The sequence below is a fragment of the Plectrocnemia conspersa genome, unplaced genomic scaffold, assembly GCF_051122295.1.
Source record: "Plectrocnemia conspersa isolate PC_06_02 unplaced genomic scaffold, ASM5112229v1 ptg000006l, whole genome shotgun sequence".
Lineage (NCBI taxonomy): Eukaryota > Metazoa > Arthropoda > Insecta > Trichoptera > Polycentropodidae > Plectrocnemia > Plectrocnemia conspersa.
In genome coordinates, this window is record NW_028277170.1 from 7,731,578 (window position 1) to 7,755,425 (window position 23,848).

General features: G+C 28.2%; 1 protein-coding gene across 1 annotated transcript in view; it reads right to left on the reverse strand.

Annotated features, from left to right (window-relative positions):
• The window catches only part of LOC148234145 (uncharacterized), a 55,482-nt gene that overhangs the window by 18,087 nt on the left and 13,547 nt on the right, over positions 1 to 23,848 (reverse strand). The window contains exons 2-3 of the mRNA XM_088187869.1: positions 21,388 to 21,453; positions 20,150 to 20,191 (exon numbers count right to left, since the gene is read on the reverse strand). Of these exons, the coding sequence (XP_088043995.1) occupies positions 20,150 to 20,191; positions 21,388 to 21,453 (108 nt within the window). The remainder of the gene's footprint in view (positions 1 to 20,149; positions 20,192 to 21,387; positions 21,454 to 23,848) is intronic.

The following is a 23,848-nucleotide window of genomic DNA, read 5'->3' on the forward strand; positions in this document are numbered from 1 at the left end:
AATATATATTTATAATTTAAATTTTTTTTTTTTTTTTTTTGTTAAAGGTGTTTATGTACTCTGACCTAAACTTAACGTATTTTATGTTCTTTTATTATTCTTATTTTTGTAATTCCTCTTAATTTAGCTAATCAATCGTAAATTGTGATAATGGTAATTAACCAGCAACCAATGAAATGTAAATATATATGTTTATAAAAATGTATTATTTAATTATGTAATAAACGATAATTAAAAATTAAAGAGATATGTAAAATTAACAATACACAACTTCAAAATATAATAAAATAATATATTAAATAAATGAAGACTAATAATTTTATCAATAAAATTAAAATCGCTTCAAGAAAAATTAAAATCAAAATTTTCACAAAACGTTTAGATAATAAAAATGTAGGTAACGTTTCATGGTTTGATGTTCCAATATTTGTCATCACAAATGGAAGCTACAACCTAGTATTATCTTAGCCCAGAAATCTATCAAAGGAAAAGATATGTAAAATACTATAATAAAATATTTAACAATGCTAATAATAACCAATTTAAAATATGGAAAAATACTCCAGAAAATAAAAATGTTATTTTTTAAATAATAATGGAGATTTAACTACAGATAAAAAAATAATAGCCAATGAATTTAATAAGCACCTTATCTTATCTCGATATAAACACTCACAAATATGGTTCAAGTTACCAGATCAATTATCTTCACTGAATGAAATTAGAAGAAGTCATAAGATATGCAAACCAATTAAAAAAATAACTCAGCACCTGCTATTGATTATGTAACAGTTGAAACAATAAAATCAATAAACAATCTTATTGCTCCAATCTTAGTAAAATTATTTAATAAATGTTTAAAAGACGAAATATTCCCCGATTGCCTAAAAATTTTAAAAATGACTCCTTTCTACAAAGGTGATGATAAAAAGATCACTAATAATTATCGCCCTGTATCTGTTTTACCAATCATATCAAAAATGTTTCAATCAATTCTAGCCAATAGAATAAATGATTTGTTATCACATTTATAATACGGATTTAAAATATTTTGATTTAATTAATGAAATACAACAAATTAAAAAAAAAGCATTAAAAATGTATTTATGTAATATAATTTTATATAATTTTTCATGTGTTAAAATCAACGCTATTGTCATGTAATTATCAGTGTTTGTCACTCTTTATATGAATCGATGTGACCTTAGAGCATTACCACAACTCTGGAAAACAAAATTAAATTAAATTTGCACTGAAGAGTGATCAAAATACCAGACTTGCATCCTTTCAGAATGCAGTCTAAGATAAAATCTGTTCTAAAGAAAAAATGAACTTCAACTTGCAAATCAGTAGTACATATCAACCAAACTTAAGGTTTTGATTAACATAAAAGATGACCATGAACGCTGTGTCTCATAGTGAATGTGACATAGCTTCTTATACTAAATAAATATTGTTTACTAGCTCTTTTTACATAATACTATTTTTTACAATTTAATCAGTGTTTTTATGTTAAAAAAATATTTTTTAATTTGTTTTTAATATAAAATTAAATTATTTTTGATTAAGATCGCTACTCTAAAATATGCAAATCACCAGTCCCGTGATTTTATTGTCCTATCACATGCCTATTTAGAATTACTAAGATATGGCATATAAGATCGTACACTATTACCATATACGACAAAGACGCGTGTCTATGTAAATTGACAAGAAGTCAAGAAAGGACAAACGCGTCAACGACACACATATTTATATTTTTTTCCAAATATTTTCACTTCTCAATCCGTGTTTACAAACGTTTGCAGCGAAGTGTCGAGAACCCGTTTGGGTATTTTTAAAGAAAAATCAACACTTAAATTTATTAGGATAAAACTTATACTTTTAATCAATAATTAAATTTGGCATAATATGAATATTAAAATAATAATTTAATTTAAAATGCTCAATTCAATATGTATCAATATACACGTGATTATAATTATACAAAAAAAATTTAAGCATATAGTAATAATTTAAGAAATAATATCTGACGAAGCAAAAATGTAAAAACAATTTAAATTACACAAAACAGCATAATTTTACATGTATTACATGATATATAATACTACATAAGTTATTTTTAGCAGCAACAATACAACATTTTCATTATATTGTAAAAAACATTGTTATTACTCAATTAATAAGTGGTTGATTTTTACGCAGTTAAAATGGTATTGTGTTATTTGTAAAAGGGTTGTTTTTGTGTATTATAATATATGACGACAAAGACTCGAAGCACAAAGCAGCAGTAGCCACAATTAATAAACAATTTGAAAAACTCTGCTAGCCAAGGAATTGCGACTCGAGAAATTTATTACAAGTTTTATTCATTATTTAAATAAACAATAATTTAAAACATTGCTTAACCTTATTTACAAACAAGATATAAGTGTTTTGCCTGCTTTTTTTACATTTAGAGACCATGGGAAATGTTAGGAAAATTAAACTGATTCATCCAATTGCCTTGACCTTTCTGTAACATTGACATTGAAATGGAACAAAAATAATACTTGCAATATACTTTTTTATTTATCGTAATACTACTATGTACCGTTTTTAATTGTAATTAAAAAAATCAATAAGCATCATTAAAATTATTTTTCCTGTTTTAACCAAAGTGTATACTGTGATAAATTTAATGTAGTAATTTTTCAGTTAAAAATGCCATTCAAATTAATCTCCTATACAAATGTTATTTGAATATACGTTAATTTTAGCGCTTCATAAATATAATACAATTAATTAATTTCAATTACATTAAAACGTTCACACAAAAATAGATTTCTTCCTGTTTATATATTTCCTGCTGATTTACAAAATTGTTTATATTCTATGACCTGCGTTATCGGGTGGCGACCTATAAATGCACTAAATAATTAATGTCAAGTATAAACTTATAATTATAATTTTAACCTTTGGTGACCGCAATCAAGCAATCACTAAAAGAAAATTATTGCAACCAGAGTAACAGTTGATAAAAATAATCCCATAATAAAAAATATATCATGAAGTTTTTACTAATTACTTACTTAACAATGAATACAAGATAATGTAAAAATGACACTTTATTTACTAGACTATACAGTAGAGTCTCCAATTCGAGTAATCGAGTACTCGATACTAGAGTATTTTTGTCTATTTTTCAAGTACTTGATAATCGAGTATTTTGAAAATTACTCGATTAATACTCGAAATTAAAAAATTTTGAAATATTTCAAAAAAAAAATAACTTTAACTCGGTCCGGTAAAGGCTAACGTCTTGCTTTTATTTGGCGTTTATGCCCGAAGTCCCGAGTTAGAGCAGTTACTATCAGGTATAATTTTTTCATAGTTCCATAGTTGCATAGTTCCGGTCGTCGGCTATGTTAGTGGGTACGACGGAGAAATTTCTTTTGTGTTTTCTGTTCGACAGTCCCGACTTATCTAATTTATGGCAATGAACAATATGAAATATTAACAAAATTTTTTTTAGGTTTTATGACTATGCAGTTGTAGCGTAAAGTGTTGTAAATTGTTTATACTGATCCCTCAGCTTTAAATATAAATCAAAACAATTGTGTGTTTTAAAGGCATTTAAAGTAAAGTCAGTTCTTTGCGAACCGTTTAGCTCTAGAGTGAAAGGGATTCACCCAAATACATCTTCGAAGGATATAGATTTAAATTTTTCGCATGAATCAGAAGGAGTAGAATATTGTATATTGTTAAGAAAAAAAATCTATTCAAGAAGAATTACAAAATGCTATTTTGTCAATAGTCGAAGGAAATAAGAGAAAAGCAGATAAGGGAATGAAAGAAGAGAACATAAAAAGAGAGTTCAAAAAATTTTATATTTATAAAAAGCGAACAGATATAAATTAGAAGCCTTATCCAACGCGTTAATGACAATAAGACCAACATCAACAGCAATGGAAAGGGTTTTTTCCATAACGGGAATAATAAAACCGAAGGTTAACAGTAATATTAAATTCGAGACACTTTTTGCATTATTGTTTTTAAAAAGTATGTTCGTGAAGTTAAAATAATTGTAAAAATTACCATGCTAAGTATTTTATTTATTTATTTATATGTGCACGAATTTGAATATTAGCTATTTTGGTACATTTGTTAAATACTCGAAAGTACTCGAGTACTCGAGTATTTTAAAATTTTAATATTCGATACTCGAGTAGTTGATGGTTCGAGTAAATAGAGACTCTACTATACAGCATCTTACGATTTGAAGATGAATGAAATCACTTAGTGAGCATTATTTTATAAAGAGGGTTATTTTCCAGTACTTTTATTTATACGCGGTGGTTTTCGGTCAGAGGGCAGATAACTAGAATATATAAGATATTTTTATTAAAGTGAGTAGAAAATAAACAAATCCTAATGAGCAAAACCTGAGGAATTCGGTAAATGTTATATTTTTGTGAGACTATCCACTTTCGGGCGAGCGTTGTTGCACTGTAAGATTATTTGGTCATGTTTGAAGACTAAGTTATTGGCAGTAGAACTCAGCTGTTGTTGTAAGGTTCTTTCTTAGTTTTTGTTAAATATAACTACATACCATAATGAATACAGAGCATTGTCTTGCGAGGGTAAAAATATTGTTTGACTTAATCGACTCCACACACACGTTCACATAAAGTATATTTAGCATTGTCTGTTTTAGAATATTTCGAACTAATTACAAAGGAAAACCATTTCCAATATACACTCGTATGTAAACAACAAATACAATGACATAGCATAGACATGGTTCGTTTTATCCATTAGTAAAATTAAATATGCATATTAAGTACCAAAAAGCGAAATGTATTTTACAAGAGCTTTCGCGAAAAAAAATTAAACACTGATATTTTTTACCGATTCGTGTAATGGTTAATTCAAGTTGCTATTACTAAATCAATATTGGACCTAGAAAAAGCTTTCTAGCATTTAAATAAGAGAAAAGTGCTGGATGATTATGAAGCTCGCGGAAGCTTTTTATTGTTAAAAACAAAGAATTTTTAATTATTTCTCCACTACGTTAAAATCAAAATTTTAATTTTCATATTCTAAAAACGCATAATGCAAGAGATTTAAACTTATAGTAGGTAATCTTCAACAGTCAATCGTGCCTTGTCCGAAATATCTAAATATGTATTTTTTTATATCGGTGTTAATGAATATCTAGACATTTTTGCGTTGACATTATCCTTCACAATATAATATTATATGGACCATAACATGTTACGTTTCCGAAGTTGTTTACAAAATATTTTCCGTGTGGTACATTTACGTTACTAGGGTTTGTTGCCACTCTTGTGTTACATGCTTGAAGCTTATCATTAAAATGTATTAACAAAACTCTTCGTTAAAAGGCTATTCCTGGGCGTTTTCATATCAATATACTTTTACGTAAAATAACATAACAAAGGCTCAGTTCTCATGTGAATATGCATTCATAGACTTGTTAGTCCAATACAATATCTGTTTCGCTCTGACTGTGAACAACATAAGCTAACCGTTATATCTTTGGTTCTCAATTATTCGTAGTTTTCAACTATTCAAATAATAAATAAAAAATAGATTAATTATTCGCATTTTAGTACAAAATATAAAATAATTTTCTGTAAAATATTATTTAATAGAAAAAGAATTATTGGTCAATAAAAAAAGTTTTAAAAAATCATTAATTACTTTTATAATTGTTGAACTTTCTAAATTTTATAAAATATGCATAGCACACAACTGTGCAAATTATTGATCAGTGAAGGCGTCAAACAGAAAATGCATAATTTATTTTTAACAGAGACGTCATTTCAGCTATTTCCAGGGTGGAACAAAACTTAACAAATTTGAAAATTTATAAATAAAATTACAACCCTCCTAATTACAGAAAGTTAGATTTTTGACGGATAATTTTATCTTTAATTTTTTTAAAAGGAATTCTTTAATTTTCCGTACATAAAATAATGAGACACAGTTAATTTAATTTTAACTTAAATACGATTTTTTTTTGAGAAGTGTCTCTTTATCTCGTATTTTAACAATTGACATGTTTATGGCAAAATTTATGGTTTATTAAAAACTCACCCTGTATTTATACAATAACGAAATTTGAGAAAATATGCTGCACGTGTTCTAAGGGGACACGGTCAATTGGGCGACGGCGATTGGGCGACGGTCAAATGGGCGATTCAAAATGGGCGACGGACAAATGGGCGATGGTCTTTTGGGCGACGGTCTTTTGGGCGATGCAATAATAATGCATTACAAATAAATGTGATGCAAATCATGATCTTATAATTATTTAAATAATTACCATAATTTAATAAATATTAAAATATATACATACATATACGTACATACGAAAATATAAGTAATATTTTTTAGAATAGAATTAAAAGATGAAAACATTATTCGGTCTAAGCAAAATATATTATACCTACATAAGATATAGTATGTATATATTTACTTATCATCTGTGCTTATTTAATCATAAAATATCACTTAAACAGCTTGATTTTTTTTATTCAAGAATTTAGGAGAGTTACCCGCTATCATAAAACGCTTAAAATACACGCCTTAAGTCGGTAATTTTATTATAAATACCTACCTGAGAAATGTTTATAGTGGGCCCTTACGCGAATTTTTTTTATGTTTTGAGCCTTGGAAACTACTGTAAGAACAAACTTTTGGAATTTCCAAAAATCGCATATTTTACAGTTATCTATTATAAATTAGATAGAATAGTTATATATAAATATAATAACACAGAACTAGCGCTGATAAGTGTTTATCGTGAATTTTGCCCTTTACGCGATTTTTTTATGTTTTGGGACTTATAAATTACTGCGAGAACAATCTTTTCGAGTTTCCAAAAATCGCATATTTTACCGTTATCTATTTTAAACTGGTTAGGGTAGTTAAATATAAATATAATAGCCTAGAACTAGCGCTGATAAATGTTTATCGTGGATTTTGACATTAACACGAATTTTTTTAATGTTTTGCTCCCTGGAAATTAGTGTGAGAATAAACTTTGGGAATTCACAAAAATCGCATATTTTACAGTTATCTATTTAAAACTAGATAGGGTAGTTATATATAAATATAATAACCCATAACTAGCGCTCAGTATACTTTTGAATTTTTACTGAAAACGTTCGCAAAAAGTTTCGTTGCGTCTTTGAAAATTATTTTTGTCGTGTTTTTCAAACACTTTGTCACAGTGTCATTGTGTTTTTTGTAAAAAAATTCAGTACAGCAAGAAAATAAGTATGTGTCTTTTTATTCACAAGTGGGTTATATTTTATGTGTTATTTATAGATAATTGTTTTTTATAGTTACCACAGTTTATATTCTTCATAAATAGATAATTCAGGCATATTAAGTCAAAAAGGCAAGGAAAAATATGTTTAGAATGGATATCTTAATAAAAAGAATACACCAAGGAATTTTTATAAAAGTTTTGAGGTACAATAGAAAAAATATCATAGACTATTTACGTGGTATTGCATATAATTATAATATGAGTTTAATATTTTGAAAATAAAATTGTTTTTCATTTAAAATACTTTTTCGTTTTAATGTATATTTTATTAATATTTACAATAAAGCAAAGCGTGCAAGTTTTTTTAAATTTCTGTCGCCCATATGACCGTCGCCCAAATAACCATCGCCCAATTGACCGTCGCCCAATTGACCAGAATCGCCCATTTGTCCGTCGCCCAATTGTCGCGTACCGTGTTCTAAGATCCATAATGATAAAGAATGACTTGCTCCCATTGTAGGTTTTACCGAAAATGCACTTTCTCTAATGGCTAATTCTATGAAGTCAATATACAAATTGTTTCATTTTAAGATATATTTCAAATTTCATTCTAAACAAAATATTCAAATGGTTGAAAGTTATGCAATATTCGATTGAGAACCCTAGTTTCATCGTTATTTTGCTAAAGCCTCTTCTTTATTATTATAGAATGTTCTATTAGGAGCGTTCGTTTCATTGAAAACACAAAGTATATTTCAAAGAATTTTAAAAGTAGTATTTATTTCATACAAGTTATAATATAGGTTGTTTGTATCTATTTAAAAAGCAAAGCGTTTGGGTAGTACAATGTCGGCTAATGAAGTGTACAGTCGTAAGAAGTCGTTTATAGATCTTTTTATTAGGCATTAATGCTTGTTATCGGTTGCGTATCCTGGAAGCGAGTGCTCAAACAGGAAGCGAGGATTTAACCTTGAAATGAGTTCAATGAAAGACTTTCATTTGTTGTTGATTGATAAAGATTAAGTAACATTATTGCAGCTAATCTACGAAAATACTGTTCAAACACTCACAGCAGATTGATTGCTTTCTCTTAAAACATATGGAGGCCATGAAATATGTAAAAAGTGGATAAATGGGTACCGCACGCACTGACCAAAATAAAAAAGTCACATTTTCAAATAAATAATAATTGAATATTTGTAACTTAAAGCAAGTTGAACTATTACAATAAAGTAATATAAAAAAGAATTTAAAACTACGCATACAAAATAATTATAAAACATCCGATATTCGTAAATAGACTTGATCCACTAGCAATATTGATCCACTATTATGCAAAAACTTATACCTCATTAATTGTATACTCGAATAAGGATTAGACATAATACCTCTATTCTACATTTTCAAACATTTAGACATATTTATTCGAACTACGAAATTTAATAACCAGAGTGAAGTTCTAAAAATATTTGTAAATAATAAATTGTTGGAAAAATCCTTTTTTTGTAAAGAGCATATTTTTTGCCTTTTTATGTCACTAAAAATCGGCTACTTCATATAAAACCTAATATTACCATTTTATTCAAATTTGTTATTGGACAGTTTAGGAATATAAAAAATACGTTAGTATCAAGCATATTAAATAGAATACAATTTTTTTGAGGGATTTAAAAAATATTACTAGTTTGTATTCATATTTATATTTGAAAGTAATAACTTTTTTATGTATAATACAAGGTGTGGTCAAAAAATACGACGAATGAATTTTTATAGCAGCAACTGCTGACGCTACGTTCATTTAAAGTAATAAGTTCGATAGCCTGATCCGTTGAGATAGTCAGTGCCAAGTTTTAACAAGTTGTAACTTGTCAGAGTTGGGTAGTTTTTACCGTGTCTGTCGCGTATCATGGATTTTGCCCTACGCGTTAACATTAAGTTTCGTTTTAAGTTACAATAAATGATCAAAGAAGCTCATGAAATGTTAAAATTAGTATATGACGATAATGTAAGGATTCTGTAGACTATTTTCAAGTAGTATGAGCGATTAAAAAGCGGAAATGAGTTGGTTGAAGACGAACAACAGACCTCAAAAACAGACAAAAACTCGCAAAAAGTTTCAATAATAGTTTGTTCAAACAGACGATTGACTATTCGAGAGCTTACCGAAGAACTGAAGATCTCGTATGGGTCGGTGCAAAGCATTTTAAACCGATAATTTGCAAATGAGACGAGTGAGTGCGAAATTTGTTCCCAGACATTTGACTAACGAACATAAGGAAAATTGTGTATCAGTTTGCACGGAATTGAAAGATGTCTTGATGCAGATCCAGATTTCATTGTCAAAATTATAATTGGAGATTAAAGTTTGGTGTATGGCTATGATTCTGAGACAAAAATTCAGGATTTTCAATGGAGGCACGTCAGTCAATTCGAACGGCATGGTCATGCTATTTTTTTTTCTATAGAATGGGGGCATAATGTAATCAAAGTTCATTTCAAGAGGAACCATTGTAAGCTCCGAATATTATAAAGGCGTACTACAACGTTTGCGAAACGATGTACGTGGAAAGAAACCAGAAAAATGGGTCAATGGCTTCCTCCTTCATGAGGAAAGCTCTCCGTGCCACACCTTGCTTCTGATCCGCGAATTTTTGTCAAAAAAAGGTTCCTGTCTATCACATCAACATCCATCTCACTCTCCGGACTTAACACCATGCAACTTCTGGCTCTTCCCATAAATAAAAAGAAAACGTTTTGCCACCATTCCCGACATTGAGAGAGCCACAACGAAGCAACTAAAGACCTTTCCGATAGAAGCCTTCCAGAAATGCTTCCAATCATGGAATAAACGTTGGGATAAGTGCACCGCTAGCCAAAGAGTGTACTTTAAAGGATAATAATTAAAATTTGATGTAAGTTTATTACTATGTTCGTAATAAAATTATTCACCATACTTTTTGATCACACCTTGTATAATAAGTGATTAGTACCAACAAGTTGCAACCAATAAATAATAGCTGCTAATTGTATATGCTATGATTGAGAAACTAAATCAAGGGATGTTTTCAATATAAATTTATATTATTTTTTAGAAAATTATATTTTCATAAATTAAATACGAACTATTAATTTATGGAAATAAATGCACGATATTCTATAACAGTTTAAGTCCATATAATAAAATAAGCTTATTGCAGATGTAAAATAAATATATCAAGGTAAAAATAAATTGTTTCGAAAAATAATAGAAGTAAAAATTTTCAATCAAAATTATTCCCAGTATCCTGATGATGACATTGTTAAATTTCAATATGCAATTTATATATAATAAATATGGCGGCTGGTCTAGTATAAAGTTATTATATTGTGTGTACAATTTGTGCAAAAATATATGAACAATTAAGTGGGAATCAAATATATACACATAATCAATGACATGTATGCTACTAAATACTTGAAAAATTTATATTAAATTGTAACGTAGCTTAAAGTAAACTTGAGGCACATTGAAACCTTTAATTAATATATATTAAATTTGTCTATGATAAGCCACTTTATTAATAAATTATATTATTTTACATTCTACCTAGCAAGACCAAACCATTGTATTTTTTCAAGTTAGTCCAAGCTACACAAATAGTATTTTTTAATCCTTGGCTTTGTTGCTCAAATTATGTCGATCTATATGATCTATGTAATTAATTGAATATAATATTATAAATTTAATTTCACTTAAAAAATAAGTTAATAATCATATAGTCACCGAACATTTTGTGCTAAAATATTATAGTAGTGAAATAGATAAACTCAAGTTTAAAATTAATTAATAAAAGGGATGCGTTCTATTCCCAGATCTGCTTACATGCAGATACATTTTAATACGTTTGAAAAACTATATCGCGCTTATATCAAATACTACAAAAGAAATGAGATATTTTGAGAGCAAGAGAACAACTCGGGACTTAATGAATTATTTCAAAGAATACACGGCATCATCCACCGAAATTGAATTTTTATACAGTCAAAATATAAACCAAAATTAATATTGTAGGGTAGGGACTGAAAATGAAAGTAGTTAGTTTTTTAGCGCCGTGCTAAATTTTAGTTTTGTTAAATCACAAAGAAGCTCCTGCTTGTATACATGTATTTATTATTTAGGTATAATTTCACCAAATAAATATTATAAAACTTTATTTTATTTTTAATATTAATGTTTCAAAGCAATATAGTATAATACCAAATAAAATACCAGTGGAAACTATTTTTTTTGTAGCACTTGCAAATATTAAATTGCTCCTTTGCAAGACTAATTAAACATAAATTATTTTAACAGTATTAGTTTTAACACATTGCAATAAATAGGAACAAATATTATTTTAGTAAAAAAAAAATGGTAATATATTTTTTCTATATTTAAATTAAATTAGGACAATAGTGACCTAACAAAGTACCCCAAATGCATTACGATAGTCCAAAAACAATACATTTTATTTTTTCAATACACAGTAAAAAATATTAAAAATAATACATCAAAGTATTTTATATTTATTTAATTTATGTCACTATGTTCAAAATGGGCAACACGAGGCGTCTGAATACTTTGCCCCACTAGAATTTTTTAAAAGTTCTAATCTCATTAATATTTTTTTTAATTATTAAATTTAATAAAGTTATTTGTAATTACACATTGTTACTTTTCGCTTATTATATTGATGTACCCATAACATATATTGTGAATTGTAGAAAACTACAATTTGATGTTGAGTATCTATGTACGTGGATAACAATAACACGATAATGGTGCTTTATCGTACAGAAGTGGTAACTAATTTGGTTGTTCTATTGTATTTCAAGTGAACTTAAGATTCTATCGGTATATAGAAAGCATATTTATTTATTTATTTATTAAAATTATAACCATCGTGACCTGACAGGTAAACCTAATGCGTCACGATAGTCAAAAGTATAAATATATCATAATACATATAAATATATAGTATGCATACATACAATTTCATTACACACACACTCAAAGCATATAAGTAAAGACATAAAAAACAATATAAAATAACAGACACAAATCACCTCAACAGGTGTGTATTGTCCCATACGAACTGAACCAAAACTCCATATGTGCAAATGAAAATGTCAATATTTCTATGGACAGAATTGAGCAGATGAATAGCCTTAGCCAGAGAAGAGTTGGCAAGTGCTCCAGTTCTAGACTTTACAGGCAAGAATAGTGGACGCGACCGAGAACTATAACCACCTTCAGGAGCCCACATTTGAAGCTGCTCGAGCACTGAAGGATTGTCTACGATGCCCTTGAGCAATTTCCAGAAGTGTTTAATTACATAAACACTTCTACGAGTCGACAAAGAAACGTATCCCAGGGCTCCTAAAATAAAAGCACTAGGAAACAAGAACGGATAATACCCGTATTCCTTCAAGTATAAATATCGAAGAAATTTACATTGTACTTTTTCCAGCTTCAATTCATTACATTGATTCATTACGCCTGGGATCCAAATGATGGATCTAGTTTCTAGTATGCTGCTGACTAGAGTATCATAAAGAGTGCGCAATACTAAAGTATTCCTGAAGTAGCGCGCATTTCTAAAGATAAAACCGAGCATTTTTAAGGATTTGCTATGAGTCTCTGCAATGTGCTGGCTAAATTTCCAACGTTCTTCGAAAGTCACTCCTAAATCCTTAGTTGAAGAAAAGCTTTCCAGAAAATATCCGCCTATATGGTATGAATATTTTGCCGGCGTTAACGACCTTAAAAATGAAATTGTGTGACATTTCTGTACACTGAAAGGCAATTGGTTATAGCAAGCCCATTTCCATATAGAGTTGAGATCCTCCTGTAGGTCGAGGGAATCAGAAATCGAATGCATTTTCTTGCAAATTTTCAAGTCATCTGCATATAATAAAAAATCTGAATGCTCCATTGCTGTTTCTATGTCATTAATGAACAATAAAAACAACAATGGACCCAAATTGGATCCTTGAGGTACTCCAGTAGGGGTCTTATATCGTTCTGAAAAAGAGTTATTATACTTGACGAATTGATATCTATTGGTAAAGTAATTTGAGAATAGATTTATTAGATCTTCAAAAAACCCGAAATTAGATAACTTTTTTACAAGTAAAGCATGGTTAACTTTATCAAATGCTTTTTCAAAATCTGTGTATATGACGTCCACTTGTACACCAATGTCCAATGATTTTGAAACATAGTTAGACAAAACCATTAGATTGGTGACAGTGGATCGAGATTTACGGAAACCATGTTGTTGGTCGAGAAGCATACACCTGCAATGATTAAAAATGTATTTATGCAAAATAATTTTGCAGGTGATGACATCAAAGCTATTGGCCTGTAATTGTCAATCTGAGATTTGGGACCCTTTTTATGAATCGGAGTGACTTTTGAACATTTCCACAATTCTGGAAAACAAGAGGATCTCAAAATTATATAATATCCAATATACAATAAATACTCTAAGATGTTGGGATTTATTAAAAAGCTCAAGGACACTTTGTGTCATGTATAATCCTCTAGGACGCGGTACCATTATGCACGTTTTACGTGTATGATTGCCAAATAATTTCACCGACTTAATTTTAATAGAAAAGGTCCAAAAAATAAAGAAGTATCTCAGATACCTGAAACATTTCTTTAACTTTCTGGTATATAATATACACAATTCGGAGATCGTTTAAAGTATTGAAAAATTCTATAATAAGCACAACTATCATCTAATATTGCTTTTTTTAATCCAGGTGCTCACTTTGTATGAAAATATTATAGTTAATAATTTTAAATGTATTTTTTTGCAGCATAAATTGCCATAAAGCTGTTATGCATGTGTATGTCGGTAAATAAAAAATTATGTACGTTTTTTAAACTTCGAAATTTGGAAGATAATTTTGTTAGGATTGCAAAAATATATTTTCCATATTTTTGGAAATGAGTAAATATGAATTGAATGAAAATACTACAAAAACCTTCGTGTCTCTACATCGCTAAAAATTAAATAAAATTGCTAATCAGCATTGCTACACAACGGTGTGTATTTTCTAAGTATTTCATTTACTTTGATTCAAGTTGCCTTTTAATCCGTCGCGTCAAATATTTGTAGAAACGAAAACATAAAAAAATAAACTACAATGATAGTCAAGAAAAGTTCTCAAGAAATAATCATAAAACTTCTCATTTAAATTAAAATATGAGATTGCATTTCGCTTTATGTCTTTCGCTTTGAAAATGCAATAATATAGATTTTATAGAAATTTAATTAAAGTTTTCCTGTTCGAAGGGTGTTTCTCATATAATTCGTATTAGTTTTCAAAATAAATTTAATTTACTTTATGAACTCTTCGTTCAATACCAATTTTCTATTTTTCACAATATACAAGAGCGCGCGCAATATTATCGCAAAAGCATTGAGCGTAATATACAATATAATAGTTGCACACAAAGACGTATTACCTTTCTAAAGTCAAGAACGTGTAAACACACGTGGAACTACGTGAAAGTACGTGGAAGTACGTGGAAGTACGTGGCATTGTTGCAGGATACATATAAGGGACTATTTTACAAATACGAAAATTTTATAAGATTTCTAATACTCGAGAAACAGGTTAATATATATTACGAGCTGAACAAGTGTCTACAAACTATATATAATATCCAGAACACTTGGTATCTGTGTATGTATAAATATATGTAAAATAATACCATTTTATTACTTACGAGTTTTTAAAAGATATCAAATAAACATTTGTAACACACAAATCTAAGCACATATGTATTCAAAACAAATTAAAATACACTATAAAGAATCCTTGATTAATTAACTAATAGTTGCAAGGATAAAAATTATGCAAATCTCATTTACATCATGTCACGTTGTAATATCATAGTGTGTATTTGCTATTTATTATAACTTTGCTAATTGCGATTTATCGAACGAGTGTTAAACGACTGACGTACATGTGTATCGTCAAGGACCCTAATATGTCATATTGTCATAGATATACTATATGTACATGTGTATGTATATTTGAGTTAGAATAATAAATGTTATTGATAGATAACACAATTAATTTCTGGTGGTTAGTTAGCAATTACTTAGCTACAAAAAAATTGAAATCAAATGATAAGTTTATGTTATTAGAATATAATAGTTGTTTTAATTATATAGATTTTAAAAATGGATTCCGATTTAATTGTACATCGTTTTAAAAAATATTTAAAATAATACTAAGGAAGAATATGTATTGATAAAAAATAATTTAATTGTATGAGTAATAAGAATTAAAGGATTTATACAAAAGCTCTACATATCATCAAAATGTAATTATTTACAGATATAAATATATCAATAATTATAATAGCAAATATACTATTTTTTTAAAACAATAATGATATTAGTAATAACAAAGTTATATTGATACTTTAATTAAAAACCGTAAAAGTTAAAATAATTGAAATATTATAGCTAAGCGAAACTCACATTCAGTAAAATAGATTCATATATTATTTTAGGTTTCATTCTACAGAATCATGACCGTTGTTATTGTCATGAAAAATAAATATTACAGCTACCAACAACATACTTTAATTTAAGTAATGTAAATTGTATGGAAGTAAAACACATAAAAACCAAAAATAAAGAAACGAAACTAAACAATATTTATATGTATAATATATACTTTAATATACGGTATCAATGATTAAATTAAATTAAACGAAATAGTGAATAAATATAATTATTTAGGTGTAATTATTGATTAATTATCACTATGCCGTATAATTTAATAAAAAAATAAATAACAAAAATGTTTGGTACAGTTTACAAGAAAAAATATTTAGCCCAAAAGAACTGCCTCATTTATCTTATTGCGTAACTATATTATTTCTAGCTAATATCGTTTATTCATTAAAAATCTAAACGTGTACAGAAAAAAGCATCAAATAAAATATGTAGTATGATTAATTAGCTTATATTTATAAATTAAAAAAATAATTTATTTTCTACGTTTTATTTTATAAATGTTATATAAATGAAAAGAAAACCAGAAATATGAAAAAAAAAAAACACTTTTTTTTTATTTATTTTTTCTTTAGAGATTTGAAAGATAATTTTAACCTTCTCCCACTTTTCAGTCAATATTTTAATTCCATTAGCATAAAATATTGGAAGCTTTGGTGTAACATATTTTAATACCCCACTTTTCGTATCGTCTGCATTTTTTTTTCAATCGATCGAAAACAATGGTAGTCAGAAGGAGCAAGGATTGGACAATAAGGTAGATAAGATATTGTTTTATATACATATGTTTTTTATTCAGACCAGCCAACAAGCCAGCAGCATAATTGCAAGTCATGCAAAATATTTTACTTCAACTACGTTCAAGATTAAAAAAAATCTACCCATAAGTCGTGTCAAAATCTTAAGTAAAATATGGGGGTGGGTCGAAAATAAAAATAGTTTACACAGTACTGGTCTAGGGAATTTGCTTTATATTAGAAAAGTACAGTTTTGTGAATAATTAATAAGCTTGATATGATTTAAATATATACTTCACGTCATAGTCATGTAAAAATAGTTTCGTTATCATAAAGTAAACATGTACATATAGTTATATGATCTTTTAATTTAGATTTCTGCACACTGAACTTGGACCGGTAAACTTCTGACTCCCGCTACACACGCACGTAATAAGATTGTACTAATCTGCTGCTGTCATAAATTAGTCACCCTAGTATACATATCTGTGTCCTATTGCCAAATAACCACTCTATGATACAATAGATACGTCAATAGACAACCACGATAAAACACAGATATTATCATCGCAATTCTCGTAAACAACAATCGATACGTTGTACAGGATAAAATATAGCAATATACATATTAGTTAAAAGTATAATACAAATTCCTTACTCAATCATAGAGATGATCCAATTCCAGATTCCTGTGTTGGCAGCACGGTACATTAGATAGCTGTCAATAATCACGCGTGTTCAGAGTGTCAAATTTTAATTTGCAACAACACATTCACGAAATGAATCGCTTAGCCGCCGCTCAACGCGTTTTTTCAAATTTTTCAAATAAAATCTTCTTCTCTGAATATGTTAATTAGAAAAATTTTCGTATATGGGGCGAGGTAAATCTTCATGTGATTTACAAGAGAGCATTAAATGACCATAAAGTGACTGTTTAGTGCGCGTTGTGGTCAGGCGGCGTAGTTACTTTTTTGAAAACGATGAAGGTCGGACTGTAACAGTCAGTAGTGAGTGCTTAAAACGCGTGATGACCGATTATTTTTAGCATAAAATCGAAGATATGTATGTGAAGGACGTGTGGTTGAAACAAGATGGCGCAACTTTCCACAAAGCGGGTGCAACGTTGAATGTTTTGCGTGAAAGGTTCCCAAGTCGCAATATTTAACATTTTGTTGACTGGCCAGCAAGAGTGAGGCTGCGCATCGTGTCTACACCGACAAACCCGAAACGTTTGAGCAAATAATAACCAACATCTGGCAAGTTATAGCCAAGACATTGCCCGAAAGGTACGAAAAAGTCATCAATTTACATTGAAAGGATTGACTGCTGCAAAAAAATCCAGAGACAGACACCCAATTAATATCATTAAAAAATTTAGATTAATAATATTTTTTTTTTTAAAAGTTTAAAAACTGAATTTGAATATCCCTTTATTACTAACATCTAAAACAATTTATATGAAATCTCATAGTATATGATAACGAGTTATATATTACATAATTCCATTTAATAAACAATCGTAATGTTTTTCTACACATCGCAACAATAAATTTATATATTGCATAATTTAATTTAATAAACAATCGTAAAGCTTCTCTGCATATCTCAACAAGAGAGTTGTAATCTACTTGACGTAACATACTAATTGATAATACATAATAATATTATAAAGATAGCATAATATATAATATTTCCGCGACTGAATGGCGTAAACACATAACGTAATGCATCTTGTTAAATTTCTTATAATGCACATGTGCAGTTTTTATTTTAAGGGTTGTGTGTTATTATATTTTTAGAACATATATTAAGTAATTTTCAATATAAATATATCATAATAGCACTCAAGTAGTTATCTAAATTAAATACAAAGTCATTATATTATGTGAGTGTATTTTTTTTCAAAAGGAAACTTTAAATATGCCATATCCATATGATACTAACTATAATAAATATGACAATAACACCTCAAAAACTATCTAATAAAATTCAACGACTTCTTATTTGCAAAGCTCCAGTAAATGACTCCAGCAGAGCTTTAAAATATTTCCACTGATTGTCATCGATTATTTTATTAATTTTATAAATTCATCACTTGCTTGTCTTTAGTTATTTGAAAACTGGGTACGAACCCTACGCTTCTTTCTAATTCACGAGAGTAAAATCCACTAAAATTATAATAATAGAACATGTTAATAATACTAATAATCTGCACCAACAAACAATTTAGTTTCAGATGTTCTCATTCTGAAACGGAAAAAAAAGCTTTGACAAAAAAATAACTATAGAACCAGTGTTTTTGGACATTTGGACATTGGACAGCATACAAGTACTATTTATAAATTAAGTAAATTAAATTTTCCAGTAATTTTAGTTAAAATAATAAATTTATCTGCTCACTAATAACAATATTTACGAGTGATTTCCCTATTAAACTTCGCAGAAATTATGTCATCGCTTTATTCGTTGACGACACAGCCGTTTTATGATTTTTTTATAAAAATCCGAATTAAACAGCATAAAAATTATTGATAAATAGTTCGGCAAATAGTTAATCGTTGCAAATCAGTGGCGTATTTTGCCAAAATAATCGTGAAAATTATTGTTGTTTAAATTATATTATATTATATTTTTACCTAATGAAGAAGTATATTTTATTATTATTTATAAAGTAACGGAGAATTGCAAATTTAATCTATGTGTTTTAAATACAAACAATGTTTAATGTGAGATACTCTGCCGTGTCCAAGTGGAGAGGATTGGACCCTTGAAAACAAAATTCTGACCCTTGAACTATAATTCGCTACGCTACTGCTGCACAACCCACTAAAAGCGTTGCAGTAATGTTTTCTCGTAGAAGTAAAGCTTTCGCTGGCGTTAGGTTCGAAACTTTCATGGAAATCTCATATACGTAAACTAAATCAAAAAATTAACACAGCTGGAGCAAAACCGTACCCTCTTTCAGCTGCATAAGTTAGTTTTATATAAAAAAAAAAAAAATTACTTATCTATAAATCTATTATAAGATCTGAAATTTAGTACGGTTTTTAGGTTTGGGGATACATAATTAATATGCACTTGTAAGTACAAAATAAATATTCGGTCTTAACAAAATATTCAGTAAATGCATAGTAGTTTGTCTGCAACTTATTGTTACACCGTGATTTAAAAATAGAATCCCTTGCTCAAAACTCAATAAATAAAATATATAAGTAATAATAATAAATAATAAATAAATAAATTTATTTAAATAGCCATATTAAAAAATAAACTACTTGTGAATATAGTCGTATATACCTACAACAAAAACTAATAAGCAATAGTAAAAGAAAATATTTAATCAAAACATACATCCAACTAAACTAGATAAGCAGGTAAGAGATCATGGTCTCGGAACTGCAAAACATACTCGATACTGTTTAAATATATTTGATAAATATAATTTAATTAAGTGAAAAATATATAAATTATTATAATACTATTACACATCTTGAAGAAGCATTATAAAAAGTAAACGACACGAAATTTCCGTTTCAAAATACATAGATATTTAAAAAACTACTTACTGTTGGAATAGCTTCTATTTCTGCATGCCCGATGATCGGATTCTGCAAAATCAAAATGAAACATGTATTTTAATTTACAAATATGTATATATATGCTGTATTTAAAAAGAATAATCGCAAAACTCATAATTAGAATGATTGTTACTTATTCACAGACATCCCTTGTACCCTGAAATATTAGTTTAATATACGAATATAAAAGTAAAAATAAAATATGAAAGCAAATTTTCAATAGTTTGCCGACAGAATTCAGCACGCATTTCCGACAAAATAAAAATAAGTGTACTAGCTTTGTAACATGACGTGCATATGTATGAAAGAAAAACTTTTTCACGGTAAATTTTAATTTAAAATATTTGTTAAAAAATGCACATTTCCATTTATTAAAAGCGTAGCTTAACCTTTCAAAATATAAGTTTAAACAAGCTGTCAACATAGCAGCTAGATAGTTAGACAGCTAGTTTAATAATAATTCCAAATAAATTAAATGATATATTCCATCAGTACCAGAAATAAAGTACTAATTGAGATAGTGTCGGAGGTCAAAATAGCGTCGACAAAACAGCACAGCATCAAAACACGATAGAACACAGTAACTCATCTCAATGTTCATTCAACTTTAATAATGCAAATTTTGCATTTCTTCTATTTCGATTTTGTGTAGTGTTTTAAAGCTGCGCTGTTTTTTCGGCAATACTTTTTTCTCCGAGACACCTCACATGACATTTTTTTTTTTAATTTCACAGCAGGATACATACGAATCTAATCTTGGTATTTGCTTATGATATGATTATCAAGTTTAATTCAGAGTATATATTTACTTTATTAGATAACAAGTCATTTTAATACAATAAAGGTTCTGCATTTATTATCATTCATTGGAACGATACATTGATTGAAATGTCTTTATCATTGATTGTTGCAAATAGTGCTCGCTTTGAATCAATTCTACCAATGTATTATATAAAAATAAATATTTATATAACGTTATTTGTTGTTCGTTCGTTGTTTCATTATACAATTAATTCTTTTTTTCATTCGATTTGAAAGAACCTCCTACGTCGCCAAAATAATATATGTATAAAACATTTTGATTATATATGTATAATACGTAATATTATTTGCTTCATGCGTATAAAATATTGTTTCAATCATACCAATTAAACATGGAATCATATAATGCTTATAAAAACGAAACAAACATTTTATATGGAAAATGGAAATGTAATGCTTCTTACCAGTATAATAGGAAGCACGTCATGAAGAACTGATGGTAGCAAATTCGGCTCCAGCTCGACGATAACCTGTGAAAAAGTCAACAGTGCAATATTAAGCTTGTTCAAACATTCTAGTTAAAAGAGTTTGACCATATAATACTTTTAGGGGGCTTCAGAAATGTAACAATTCTTTCATTTTAATTAAACAATAATTATTTTATATATTTTCAATTGTAAATAGCTTTATGACATAAAGTTGCAACCAAATGACAATTACATAATATATATAGTTTGCATCTTGATTAGTTACGTCTATGTCTATCTTATTGATCATTTATAATTAGGACATACGATATGATAACAAGGCCAATGCGAGCTTTATATCTGTAGACATCAAACCGGCTTTGTTTGCTCTGTGGTGGTTCCAACAATGGTCCTATAGTAAACAATAACGTCAAAGGTTTGGTGAAACAAGACAAGTGAAATAATATCCACGCAGACTTTTGAGTGTGATCAACTATAATCGCTTACTACGACATAAAAACACTCAAAACCTTTTTATAACCTTAGGGACAAGCTATTTTTGTTATACGTATCCTTGGAAATTATCACATGTTCGCCCACAAATGGCCACAATTAACTGAAAGCGAAGGTAGACAATAACTCGATTGATTATAAAATCTAACGCATATACACAGCACCACTCATGGCAAACATAAGCTCACCAACTTATCTTAGCTCACCACGAGCATTCAGAGTCAAGGGTCACTCCCTATTTACAAAATTGCAATGATTTACAACTCCTGATCATTTGCCGCCAACGCCTAATACTGATACAGAAACATATACATGTACAAATAATCTCTTCTATATTGCAGCAAATCACACAAACTAATTTCAATTCTCTATTAATTGTAATTTTAAGAATAATAATGAAATTTTATAAATAGAGCTTTATTTAAAATAATACGTTTTAAACTGATTTCGATATTGATTTAAATATTATTTAAGGTGTAACTATCCACCAATTAAAACGCATATCGGAAAGAAATATGCGTGTTATCAAAACAAAATAAACATATTTATAAAGTCACGAGATAAGAAACGAAGATGTTTGCAGCTTGCATATTTTAATTGTAAATTTGTATTAATAGCGTAAATAAATATTTTAATAACTATTTTATAAGCAATATAATCAGGCTATGATATAAACATTTAATAAAAAATTGAAAAACAGATATCGCAAAATTATTTAATAATATATGCACATTTAATATGTAGTATATGGAATTATAGACAATATAATCAAAACTATAAATTATGAGTGTGCCTAACAAAATTACTATTGAATTTCAGGATCAAATATTAAAAGACACATACCAAAGTTAATTAAACATATTACAATGCTAGTAATAATGAAAAATCTCGTATTAGTGTAAAAAAAGTTACATTTTACCCACTATATAGTATCGTTTACAGTTAATTTTCAGAAGCAATGATAGATCTAATAACATTTACGTATTGCAAACAATTAAAATATGACATATTGCGACAGTTTTGAAGAAGATAAAGAGATGTCAATCTACGTGTTTAATCCTCTACAGTAACTTCCGTCAATTTTGTTCTTCGTTTGTCGTTTAAATTTAAATTATGGATTATATTAGTAGTAATAATATTTTCAATGTTTAATTTAAGTTCTTATTGTTTTTAATTATTTTTCAGAAGCAATGATGAAACAATTTGATGACCTATGTAGCTACAATATAGAATTGGTATATATAAACAAAGAGTGAATCTTGTGATGTTGTAGTCACTGTCAACAAATATTGTCTTTTTATAAAGAACATACTACATACGTTTGATGTAACTGAATAGCTTGAATTTGCCTATTCCTAAAGAGGAATGATGACACAGAACAAAAATTGATTAAAACCATGACGTATAGATATTTTGCCACATCGGAATTAAAAATAAGATTGTTTTATAACTGCTTATCTAACTTAATGTATTCTTTTTATCCTCAACACATTATGTATATATTTATTTTTCATAGTTATAACACACCTAGCTAATTTGCAATTCGATTATTTATAAAAGTAAAAACTCACTTTTCGGCCTCGGAGTCCGTCGCTGGGAATTCAAAATTTGAAGATTTTATTACAAAGATTGTTTTATGATTGTTTATCTAATTTAATCTATGTATTCTTCTAATCCTCAACACATTATGTATATATTTAATTTTCATATGTATAACAGACCTAGTTTCTTTGCAATCCGATTATTTATTTTTATTCAAATGATGAATAAATGAATATTATTGTCGCGTAGCAAAATTTTGTTATTAAATAATAATTATTTAAATCTGTTGTCACGGTACTGTCGGCCATTTTGTTTTATATTTGAATGCTTATTTTTCATTGGTCGAAACAATAGAGTGCACTAACGATGCCTCGGAAAGCAATGAAGCAAATTCAATTTTTAT